This window comes from Eutrigla gurnardus (assembly GCF_963514095.1).
Source record: "Eutrigla gurnardus genome assembly, chromosome: 11".
NCBI classification, from domain to species: domain Eukaryota; kingdom Metazoa; phylum Chordata; class Actinopteri; order Perciformes; family Triglidae; genus Eutrigla; species Eutrigla gurnardus.
This window is the reverse complement of record NC_139925.1, coordinates 23,107,006-23,119,863: the sequence shown is the minus strand read 5'-3', so window position 1 is coordinate 23,119,863 and position 12,858 is coordinate 23,107,006. Positions and strand designations below refer to the sequence as shown.

Genomic DNA, 12,858 nt, shown 5'->3' with positions numbered 1-12,858 from the left:
CACAACTCTGCAGTCGCTGATTCCATTGCATTCGTCCACTTTTACCAGGATTAACGTAACATTATCAAGTTAAACGTTGAGTTCAAAGCCTTGGCAAAGATACTGTATAATTTCTCAAAATAACAATTTGACATTGATTCATTAGTCAGAAGAAAATATTTACATCACCACACACAGTTTGTAATTATCTCAAAAATATGGCTCTAACAGGTGGGGCGCCAACATCGCCAAAGGCCAAGATGAACCTTTTCAGGCGGTCTGTTGTCCCTCCGGTTGTTTAGTCCACGTCAGGGTTCCACTGACAGCCCAAAGGAACCGGACTAACTGACGGACCTGAATCAAATTTAACTGAACCAAAGTTAAAGCCTTATAACACCCTGTAGCACTTATTGCAATCTACTCTACTTTGCTTTAGTTGCATATTTGATTTCACCTCCTTTGGTTTCATATAGACATACAGTATTTGGAGTGGACGTCATGTTTATGGTCTTGTTGTGCCATATGGTACAGAATACCATCATCAAAGGCGCCCTTTTTTCTTTTGAATGGATACTGGGTTGTTCTTTAGTAGAGATACTGGGTTGTTCTTTAGTAGAGATACTGGGTTGTTCTTTAGTAGAGATACTGGGTTGTTCTTTAGTAGATACTGGGTTGTTCTTTAGTAGAGATACTGGGTTGTTCTTTAGTAGAGATACTGGGTTGTTCTTTAGTAGATACTGGGTTGTTCTTTAGTAGAGATACTGGGTTGTTCTTTAGTAGAGATACTGGGTTGTTCTTTAGTAGAGATACTGGGTTGTTCTTTAGTAGAGATACTGGGTTGTTCTTTAGTAGAGATACTGGGTTGTTCTTTAGTAGAGATACTGGGTTGTTCTTTAGTAGATACTGGGTTGTTCTTTAGTAGAGATACTGGGTTGTTCTTTAGTAGAGATACTGGGTTGTTCTTTAGTAGAGATACTGGGTTGTTCTTTAATAGAGATAGATACTGGGTTGTTCTTTAGTAGAGATAGATACTGGGTTGTTCTTTAGTAGAGATACTGAGTTGTTCTTTAGTAGAGATAGATACTGGGTTGTTCTTTAGTAGAGATACTGGGTTGTTCTTTAGGAGAGATACTGGGTTGTTTAGTAGAGATACTGGGTTGTTCTTTAGTGGAGATACTGGGTTGTTCTTTAGTAGAGATACTGGGTTGTTCTTTAGTAGAGATACTGGGTTGTTCTTTAGTAGAGATACTGGGTTGTTCTTTAGTAGAGATACTGGGTTGTTCTTTAGTAGAGATACTGGGTTGTTCTTTAGTAGAGATACTGGGTTGTTCTTTAGTGGAGATACTGGGTTGTTCTTTAGTGGAGATACTGGGTTGTTCTTTAGTAGAGATACTGGGTTGTTCTTTAGTAGAGATACTGGGTTGTTCTTTAGTAGAGATACTGGGTTGTTCTTTAGTAGAGATACTGGGTTGTTCTTTAGTAGAGATACTGGGTTGTTCTTTAGTGGAGATACTGGGTTGTTCTTTAGTGGAGATACTGGGTTGTTCTTTAGTAGAGATACTGGGTTGTTCTTTAGTAGAGATACTGGGTTGTTCTTTAGTAGAGATACTGGGTTGTTCTTTAGTAGAGATACTGGGTTGTTCTTTAGTGGAGATACTGGGTTGTTCTTTAGTGGAGATACTGGGTTGTTCTTTAGTAGAGATACTGGGTTGTTCTTTAGTAGAGATACTGGGTTGTTCTTTAGTAGAGATACTGGGTTGTTCTTTAGTAGAGATACTGGGTTGTTCTTTAGTGGAGATACTGGGTTGTTCTTTAGTAGAGATACTGGGTTGTTCTTTAGTAGAGATACTGGGTTGTTCTTTAGTAGAGATACTGGGTTGTTCTTTAGTAGAGATACTGGGTTGTTCTTTAGTAGAGATACTGGGTTGTTCTTTAGTAGAGATACTGGGTTGTTCTTTAGTGGAGATACTGGGTTGTTCTTTAGTAGAGATACTGGGTTGTTCTTTAGTAGAGATACTGGGTTGTTCTTTAGTAGAGATACTGGGTTGTTCTTTAGTAGAGATACTGGGTTGTTCTTTAGTAGAGATACTGGGTTGTTCTTTAGTGGAGATACTGGGTTGTTCTTTAGTGGAGATACTGGGTTGTTCTTTAGTAGAGATACTGGGTTGTTCTTTAGTAGAGATACTGGGTTGTTCTTTAGTGGAGATACTGGGTTGTTCTTTAGTGGAGATACTGGGTTGTTCTTTAGTGGAGATACTGGGTTGTTCTTTAGTAGAGATACTGGGTTGTTCTTTAGTAGAGATACTGGGTTGTTCTTTAGTAGAGATACTGGGTTGTTCTTTAGTAGAGATACTGGGTTGTTCTTTAGTAGAGATACTGGGTTGTTCTTTAGTGGAGATACTGGGTTGTTCTTTAGTGGAGATACTGGGTTGTTCTTTAGTAGAGATACTGGGTTGTTCTTTAGTAGAGATACTGGGTTGTTCTTTAGTAGATATACTGGGTTGTTCTTTAGTAGAGATACTGGGTTGTTCTTTAGTAGATACTGGGTTGTTCTTTAGTAGAGATACTGGGTTGTTCTTTAGTAGAGATACTGGGTTGTTCTTTAATAGAGATAGATACTGGGTTGTTCTTTAGTAGAGATAGATACTGGGTTGTTCTTTAGTAGAGATACTGAGTTGTTCTTTAGTAGAGATAGATACTGGGTTGTTCTTTAGTAGAGATACTGGGTTGTTCTTTAGGAGAGATACTGGGTTGTTTAGTAGAGATACTGGGTTGTTCTTTAGTGGAGATACTGGGTTGTTCTTTAGTAGAGATACTGGGTTGTTCTTTAGTAGATATACTGGGTAGTTCTTTAGTAGAGATACTGGGTTGTTCTTTAGTAGAGATACTGGGTTGTTCTTTAGTAGAGATACTGGGTTGTTCTTTAGTAGAGATAGATACTGGGTTGTTCTTTAGTAGAGATACTGGGTTGTTCTTTAGTAGAGATACTGGGTTCTTCTTTAGTAGAGATACTGGGTTGTTCTCTAGTAGAGATACTGGGTTGTTCTCTAGTAGAGATACTGGGTTGTTCTTTAGTAGAGATAGATACTGGGTTGTTCTTTAGTAGAGATAGATACTGGGTTGTTCTTTAGTAGAGATACTGGGTCGTTCTTTAGTAGAGATACTGGGTCGTTCTTTAGTAGAGGTACTGGGTCGTTCTTTAGTGGAGGTACTGGGTCGTTCTTTAGTGGAGATACTGGGTTGTTCTTTAGTAGAGATACTGGGTTGTTCTTTAGTGGAGATACTGGGTTGTTCTTTAGTGGAGATACTGGGTTGTTCTTTAGTGGAGATACTGGGTTGTTCTTTAGGAGAGATACTGGGTTGTTCTTTAGTAGATACTGGGTTGTTCTTTAGTAGAGATACTGGGTTGTTCTTTAGTAGATATACTGGGATGTTCTTTAGTAGAGATACTGGGTTGTTCTTTAGTAGAGATACTGGGTTGTTCTTTAGGAGAGATACTGGGTTGTTCTTTAGGAGAGATACTGGGTTGTTCTGTAGGAGAGATACTGGGTTGTTCTTTAGTAGAGATACTGGGTTGTTCTTTAGTAGAGATAGATACTGGGTTGTTCTTTAGTAGAGATAGATACTGGGTTGTTCTTTAGTAGAGGTACTGGGTTGTTCTTTAGTAGAGATAGATACTGGGTTGTTCTTTAGTAGAGATAGATACTGGGTTGTTCTTTAGTAGAGATACTGGGTTGTTCTTTAGTAGAGATAGATACTGGGTTGTTCTTTAGTAGAGATAGATACTGGGTTGTTCTTTAGTAGAGATACTGGGTTGTTCTTTAGTAGAGATAGATACTGGGTTGTTCTTTAGTAGAGATAGATACTGGGTTGTTCTTTAGTAGAGATAGATACTGGGTTGTTCTTTAGTAGAGGTACTGGGTTGTTCTTTAGTGGAGATACTGGGTTGTTCTTGAGTAGAGGTACTGGGTTGTTCTTTAGTAGAGATACTGGGTTTTCTTTAGTAGAGATACTGGGTTTTCCTACCAGATATAGAAGATGTCAGTCCACTGTAACTGAGTCCATGTAGTTGGATCCGTACAGCGAGTACAGCTCAGGAATCTCACCACAGTCAGGCATGATACTTCTTATGTCAGAGTGTTTTCCTTCCTCCGCTCGTCTTACACAGAACATTTGTCTTGTGTTTGATTTGTGTTAACAGAAGAACATTTATCTTACTGACAGCCGTCGTTTCACCTCCCAAAACAAATACTCAATCAACCTGTTTGTGGTTTTCTCCAGAAAACAGCTCAGTGTTGAGATCCTACATGAGGGGCGAGGCCCTCCCGAAGACCACCCAGTCCACCGTGTTGGCCTGCTTCCTGGTCTACCGCTCCATCCCATGTCTCAGAAACACACACACACAGCTGGAGGGTAAGATACACACTACGGTATTTATTTAAGTGTTCCACTTAAGTCTCGACGTAATTTATACATCTCAGAAGTGAATATTGTACTTATACTGCACTACATTCATGTAAATTTCGACATTCAAATGTTATATTTTCAAAATAAAAGCATGTAAAAAATAATGTATTGTTAAAGAGGAAACCAGTTGTTTGTGTCCAACCTTCTTGCTGTATTGAGCGATACAATTTATTTTCTGATTATCTTCTCGATTTTAATTTTCAATCTTCAATTCTAATCGTCACAGTTTATTTCAACGATGACAAACTGAGACTTTATTGTTGTGCAAAATGATCTTCCACATTGACAAACATCATATGTCTGATTCATGGTACAATTCAAATGGCGATCAAACAATTATTTCCTCTTGCCATTGACTGCCAAGCATATTTTTTCTGAAACAAGGTTGCATGGGGGACACCTGAAGGGGCGAGACTAAGCCTCTCTATAAAGTCAAATCTAAAAATATGTCTGTAATATGCTTTTATGTTGAATACTTGAAGTTCATTTATCTGATAATGTATAATATACAACCTTTGAAAGGATTTTGAATGGAGCAGTTGAGTAGTTGCAGAGTAATATTTCTTCTGGACTTCTCCTGATCTTCCTTGCATGGTGTTTGTACTGAAGAAGACTCGTCTGACGCTCTGTCCTCTGTCCCCACAGGCTGCAGCTCACTGGGGGATTTATTGTCTTGTAGCAGCCAGCTGAACATCCCTCTAAGAGACCTGCTGAGACTGGTCCCCATACTGCTGGGCCCTGCATCTGGAGCACAGACCCTGCTGGGCCTCCCTCTACAAGCATTTTGATCCTGATGTTAGTCAACTGGCTGGGAGCCTCTCAGAGCAGCCATACTAGCTGTACCTGAAGCTGGGACAGAATGTGACCTGAGAAGAACTGTTCACTCTCAGCCTCTTATAACTAATATTAGAGTTTTGTAACATAATGTTTCTATTATGGTTGGGTTTTTTTACATGTAAAGAAAGTTTAGTCTGCAGTTATGATGCAGCAACTAATCCAGAAGATGAATTCACTGGTACACTAGGAAGGACTGGTCTAATCCATGCCGCCTGTGAGGACTCTGCTGAGGCCAGGTTTCTGTGTTGTCAGGACTAGAAGACAATAAAACAGAAAAGTACATGAACATCTCGTGAATACTGTGGTCTCTCCTGTGTCCTGATGGTTCCCAAACCGTTTTCTTCTTAGTAATGAGTAAAAAAAACAACCTTAAAATGTCTTTGGGAAACAACTCTGAGACTGGTCCCTTGGCATGCTTTATGATGTCAGACAACTGCCTCTGATGTTCACTCTTATTAAGGCGTTTTGTAAAGTGATGCAACATATGGACAAATGCATAAAAACAATAATGAACAAGGGAATTATAACTACTGGCTTCACAAAAGAAATGAAAAGCCCCGCGCTGCAGGCAGGATTGAATATATAGCAGTTGTGATGTGTTGGATGAGGTACTTCATCGTACTTTAGTGTAGTATTTACAGTAGGCGGAATTTGTAGGGATGGGATGCATGCTCTCTTCAAACCCACAAGACTCCATCGTCAAAAACAGTCGATTTTACCTCCGAACTCAAGAGTTGCTGGTCTACCCCTGCCTCCAACAGTTAGTTTATGTTATTGTATGACTTCTGTGTTCTGAGAGGTAAAATCACTGCTTTTATCATTGGAGTCTGGTGGCTTTGAAATGAGCATACATTCTGTCTGTAATTAAAATTACGCTGGCTATTCATCATACAACCACACCACAAAACATCAAAACTTTTATAAACCCATGTTTTTCTTGATTGCCATGTTACCACACAGTGCTGATGTTGTCATGGCGATCATTCTTTACATATATGAGGCGATAAAGCAGGATAAATCCGTCATAAGGGTTTGTTCAGACATTCTGTTGAAGTTTAACTGTGAACATTAATGAGCACATAGGTTCTGGATAGAATTGAAAATTTAACATTTACAGATCCAGTCGGCAGCAGCCAGTGTTTCCTTATGGGTCACCCTGTTTCCTTCTGGGTCGCCCCGTTTCCTTCTGGGTCGCCCTGTTTCCTTCTGGGTCGCCCGGTTTCCTTCTGGGTCGCCCTGTTTCCTTCTGGGTAGGCCCGTTTCCTTCTGGGTTTGGACAGTTTCCTTCTGGTTTGCCCTGTTTCCTTCTGGATTTGGGCAGAGTTTCCTTCTGGGTCACCCTGTTTCCTTCTGGGTAGGCCCGTTTCATTCTGGGTCACCATGTTACCTTCTGGGTTGGCCTGTTTTCTACAAAACATTGCAGCTGAATGCCAGCGTTGTTTTCAGACAACTTTGAACTTTCCTACATAAATATGAACACAGCATAACATTTAAGGTGGCAGTTGGTCCCACAATGTCGAACTGAACTTAACACATAGCTTTTAAAGTCTGGTATTTTGTGTCTGAAAACTGTCTTGTGATTTTGTTGGTACGTGGGAGGCTTAGATAATTTCTAACCAGCAGCTCTGAGGACATTCCAGCGAAATGGAAAACATCCGAACAAACAAGATGTCCACGCCCTCCTCACAGAGCTGCAGCCCACAGAGCAGCACAACCCTGACGCTAAATGTGAGATGTCAAAAGGTTCAAATGCAGGAACCTCAAAGTCAACATTTCATCCTTTACATTTCCAAGCTTGCATGAGTCATTTCTTTAATTCATGGTGGTGGTGGATTAGCTGCACATAAAGCAGGTTATAGTGATGTTTTTTCTATGTGTTGCAAGTCTGCTCTTCCTCATGCTGAGGATTCCTCTGGTTTAGAGGACAAAAGCACACAATATAACACATTTGTTTCGCTCTGGGCCGTTCATCAGCACTCTAACCTTGACAAAGCCCCCAAAATACTTTTGGACCCACGCCTGCAGTGTGGAGTTTTATTTAGATGTTTGGTGGTTATTTCTGTTGTACTGCAATTTCTGTGACATGTAAAGCTGCACTTACCAATATTTTTTCAACAACAATGTCAACAAAACTGCACTGCTATGTGAATGTGTCGTCCACGGTTGCAAACCCAACCACAGTTCCCCTCAGCTCTTGGAGCGTTTTAGCATCTTTTATTCAGGCAGAAACCTGAAGCTTCTTCAGAGTGAAGCTTCTCTCTGGTTGTATGGAGGTCTATATGGGTAATTTGTGTAAATGGCCTTACTTCTCACTTGATTGATGATCTCAATCTCTAGTTTCAAGTCTTCTCCGATACAGCATGATGTTCAGTTAGTACATTATGGTCCATTTAGAGTCAAAGTCACTACCACAGCATGTTTTCACTTATAGCTGTTAGCGTAAAAGTTAAAAAGCACATTAAAAGTTAATTAGAACATTTTGGTCCTAAAAGGTGTCGTGCTCTGTTGTACTCAGCTCCACCTGCCGCAGGCAAAAATCAGTCAGGTGACAGTCAAGCAAGAAAAGGGATCAAAGCCGGACAGCAGCTTCTTGGTAGAAACACGGCTGATGTTGTCTTAGCTTGTTCCTTTTATTGATGATAAAATGCAGCTTTAATGCTACAAAATGAAGAATATATAATAATAAACATACATCTATAAATAAATGAATCATTTGTATTCGAGAAAACAAAACAGGCAAACTTAATCATCCCACTGTTAAGCAGCTATAGGTAACATGTTAATATAAGGAGCGAGTCTGACTGTAATTTAGAAGATAACCATCCCTCCAGCGTCTCGCTGTGTTGAACTTGCTGATGAGTGTGTGCTTTCCTGGAAACACTTTCAGTCAACACACCTTCACAAACATTCCAGGGAAAGGTCACATGACCAGAAAACTATGAGAGTTCGCCATTAACAGGAATCCAAGTCTGGTGGTTCTAAAAGACGTGGAGCCAAAGAGGGACAAAGTATCACAAGGCGGTGAAAGTGAAACTAATCTCACTTCATTTTATTGTGGTTGCTTTCTAGATTAAAAATACCAGCAGATAACACTCAAATAGAAAACCCGATTAAAACCAACGTGACTCAAATCTTAAAGGGACAGTTCACCACTTTGTATAAAATTGTGTTGCTTATTAAACCAGGCCAATAATAATGTGAAGTGCAGCCTGTAGTGCCATGTATATAAGTACTTTGTAATGATGCATGTATACGATGCTAAGTCATTCAAATAAATTGGGATCAAATCATTGTGGGGAACCCCTGCAGTAACTATGCGGACCCCCTAGGGGTTGCGGACCCCTTGTTGAAGATCTCTGGTCTAGAGAGTTTTGGTGCGAGTGTCGGAGACTTTGTTCACAGGTCAATTCTTGCAATTTCTCCTCACTCATCGTCCGTATAGAGGTTATTTTTTCTGGTAGGAAATCGCTGACAGACGCTAGAGTGCACTTCATGGTGACTTGGTGTCTTTTGGAGTTTGGAGACATTCAAAAAGAAGCACTCGGACCTGCTGCAAGTGAGAAACAGATGTTAGTGCAGCACTTTTCCCCCTAGGAGGCCACAGACACTCTCCTCATTGGGAGCAGTTGGAAAAAGTTGCTGGTGCTCAGAAGAAAACCCACTATAAGGACTCTCAGCCTATCAGTCGGGATATGAAGATACACCTGTTTGTATCCCGATTATTTATTTTTGTGTACACAAAGCCTCTGATGCTCTTAATTTCCTCTAAATTGTTTCAGTTAACCCCCAGCACATGATGGTCAATGGTTGAAACCAGGATGGGGATGACCAAACAAACCAGGGCAACAGGACTGTCAAAAAGCAAGATGGTGACCATCAGAAAACAATCACAGCGTAACAAGAGGAACTGTTTGTCCCTTCATCAGCTCCAGCGCTGGTGTTCTGACCAATGGATGATCTCGACATTGAATCAATAATACTGATCCTCTTCTTGGAATCGTACCAATAACAATGTGGGAGTCTTGTGATGAGCCTGTGGGAAAATGTCTTGTCGTATGTTTCCACAATAATCTAAGTGTGTCACGGTGAACACGCCTCCAGCCCTTCAGCTTCTCTCACGTCACCACACAGAACTGAAGAGCATGAACACAAACACCTTCACAAGGACCCGTACCCCCCCGCCTCTGTCGAGTCATTTAAAAATGTGACCACAACATCAAAGAAGAAAGCACTCATTAACACGTCATGTGATGTTGGTGTATAATTTGTGGTTTTCTGATGGTTTGTGTTCTGTAAATATCTCTTGGCTGAAATGTGAACATTGTCAGCGTAGCTGTTATCTGTTTTCACTCTGTATGCTAAGCTAAGCTAAGGCTATTGGCTGTTAAGAAGGTCTAGGAGATGGGGAATGTGAAGAGGGGAGGTTGCTATCAAACCGCAATGCTACCGAATAAAACACAATTCATTCATACTACTGGGAAGGTATACTTTCACAGACGTATCGAGGGCTGAGAACCAAGAGGGCATAAGTGACATTTATTACTGGGTTGTGTGAAACCATTACAGTTAATGTAAGTCTGCACACCTCTGAGGTGAATTGGTTTAGTCTGGATGTCAAAGGAACGCCTTACTGCTCTTCCTGTGATCAGTTACCATGCAAACTGGGCAGATTTCATATGATGCTGTGCAACCAGATTATGATAGTGACCATATTTGGACTGCAGAGGAGCGACGGGTGGATCTGACGACAGAATCAGCCCTCCGAGTTGCAGCCTTCCTAGATCTGGATCCATCTGGATTCTAGGCTGAATCTGTTCACAAGGTTAGCTTCATAGTTCAAGGTCAACTTTACAGCAAAGTGTTAAATTCAACTACGTAGCTAACTGCATTGGTTGGTTGGTTGCATGGAGTAGATAAGTGACCTGTCAATCACAAGGTAGCCCCGCCCTAAAGCATACCCTAGTTTATGGTCTATTTGACTCTCCATTGTTTTTACCCTGTGTGTAAAGCACCTTGAGATCAAGTTGTCTATTTTAAAGCGTGCAACATAAACATCTGTGCATGTGCTTTTCTCCAGCAGGCCAACGCTACAAGCTGCTTTCCTCACACGTGACGTGTCCACAAGAGGAAGTCATCGTGTCTGTGATCCCACTGAGGTTGATCGGGAACAATTAGTGACACTCCCAGCATGCAGAGCGGTGACGGGGACACTTTGTCTTCTCTATTAATAGTCTGTCTGCTCTGGCATCAAGAGCTCAAATAAACGCGGTGCTGGGAAGGACCTCGGTTCTTCACACAACTTCTGCTTTTACTTCCTCTCAACATGTGTATGTGCATGACGGCTTTGCATATCTCTGCGTCAAGTTCTGTATTCTTAGTAGGTGGAGACGGCTGACGGACGATCTCTGCATGTGTCCGATGTCAACCGTGTTATTGAGCTATCACTTTAGTTTGTATGGGTTTATTGAGAGTGGAAATAAAAGTAGTAGGACAGACATTCCCATTCAAATGATGGTTGCAGATGGTCAGAGCAGCGGCCATCTTTATGTGTAGCCACTGTTGTCACTGTGACCGTTGTAGCGGGCCACTTCTGTATAAAGTAAACCGACTTACGTCAAGTGGTGGATTCACTGAGGTGAGGTCCTCTCTCTTTCTGTGAGCTGCTGCATCACTTTCGGGCCCCACTGATGTGTCGTCACCATGCCAACCTTCAACAATGACAATTTTCTTTTGCACTAGTCACATGACCACTAAATACAGTTCGGTGTCCATTCAACTCCTATAGCCTACTGTTTCTATGGTAACAGAAACATGGCCTCACATAGTGTTGTTCCCCTAATGATGAATTGCCTTGAAATTTAATTCAGAATCACAAGTGCCTCTGAGATTTCTTGGGTTTGGTTGATTTATTTCAGACGCTTGTGTCTATCCAATGATCCCAGCATTAAGAGGGGCCCCTCTGAGTTAAAGGTTGGAGGGCCCAAAATCTCTTGGCGCTCCTGCTTATGATCAGTACTTCTGTATATCCTTCTTTATATCTAAAACACCAAGCTGGGAAAGTTACACGTCCACGTTAATTGGTGTGTTTCACAGCAGAAGTAGTCTGACTGACGTTGCTCAGAAATGTTGCTCCTAAACGTGGCTGATGCCGTGTGTGTGACGTGTCGCGGAGCTCCACTCCCGCTGAGGGTGCAGCGCAGAGGCAGGACCGGCTGACAGGTGGGTGTGACCAGAAATAGCGAAAATAGTTGAGCGCCGCTGCGTCCTGCGGCCACTTCAGTATGAATGGTGCAGCGACGCAGGGCTGCTGTCGGAGACGGTTAGAGAGGAGAGGGGGAAAACGCGCACATGGTTTGCTGCGCGACTTTTCTTGCGCACTGCAAAAGTTTGACAGTGACAGAAAGTGAGTGAGCTGCAGGTGTTGGAGCAGAGGAGACGGCTTTGGGCGCCAGTGATGATGTGAGGTGAGTTTTCTCTGTGTTCTCTACCAAACACCAGGCGAGGAAGCACTTTGTCACTTTGATATGCTCAACTTGTGCAACTTCACAGTGACTTTTCATCACCGAACAGAAAGTGATAACTGTAAGAAGTCCGAGCAGCTCTTTTGTGCAATGTGCTTTTAGTGCAAAGATAAAAGGAAGTGTGCGGTGTCAGATAGTAACCCGCTCTTCCTCTTCCTTTGCTGTCTTTTTTTTTTTTTTTTAGAAAAGTTACTTAATGAGTTGATGTGCAGCGCCTCTCTTTGACTTGCTTTTGTCCTGAGCGCTGCTGCAGCCGCGAACGCGTCACCGCCGGGGATTATTTATGTTCTCGTGACTTCTCTTTTTATAGTCATGTGAAGTTTGGTTGGTGAGCGTCACCACCTGGAGACGAGAGAGAAACTTGGGCGTCACTTCTTCAATACTTTCTGAAAGGGAAGTCATTGCTGCGTTCAAGCGCCGTCGGAAACGACAAACGTGATCAGACTTCAATGACACACAACTGATTGTGCCCTTACTCTAATCATTTGTTTAGACGTTCTGAAAATAGAGACAGACAAATGAAGATTCAATGTGTCTAGAATGAATGATGATGAAAGAATCTGACATTTCATTTGAAATTAACTATAATTTGTGACAAGCAAATGTTATTTGGTTATCATAGTATTGCAATATTTTATAATATTGTATCACTACATGGATTATAAATCTTAGTATAAAGTATAAATAATATAAGTAGTATAAATCTTATATAAATATAAATAAAAAAACAAACTAAATATTTATGAATATGCAGTAAACCTTTTGGTAACAATTGATTATTCAGTCCACTAGATGGGGCTGTTTTCTCTGGTGTGGTCATGGGTGGAGTCAGCACGTTTGGCAGGGAGTGGGTCATGATTGATGATGAACCAAGTGTAAACTTAATCCTATAAAACAGATTCTCACAAACCTCATATTTTACAAATGAAAAAAGTGAATTAATTGCAGAATGTTTAAAATCACAATAAGAAGTATCGTGACAATAAGAAGTATCGTGACAATATGCCTCTGTTGATTCACACCCCTAAATGTTACAGTGAAATATTCAACATAA

General features: G+C 41.1%; 1 protein-coding gene and 1 long non-coding RNA gene across 8 annotated transcripts in view; both read left to right on the top strand.

The window, feature by feature from the left end:
* The window catches only part of anapc1 (anaphase promoting complex subunit 1), a 59,017-nt gene extending 53,453 nt beyond the window's left edge, over window positions 1-5,564 (top strand). For both annotated transcript variants that reach the window (XM_084020859.1, XM_084020858.1), the window contains exons 52-53: window positions 4,261-4,392; window positions 5,092-5,564. In XM_084020859.1, the coding sequence (XP_083876985.1) occupies window positions 4,261-4,392; window positions 5,092-5,234 (275 nt within the window). In that variant the 3' untranslated portion in view covers window positions 5,235-5,564. The remainder of the gene's footprint in view (window positions 1-4,260; window positions 4,393-5,091) is intronic.
* Window positions 5,565-11,554: 5,990 nt separating this feature from the next.
* Window positions 11,555-12,858, top strand: part of LOC311020772 — a 72,423-nt gene continuing 71,119 nt past the window's right edge. For all 6 annotated transcript variants that reach the window (XR_014597926.1, XR_014597927.1, XR_014597928.1 and 3 more), the window contains exon 1: window positions 11,555-11,747. This is a non-coding gene — a long non-coding RNA (uncharacterized lncRNA). The remainder of the gene's footprint in view (window positions 11,748-12,858) is intronic.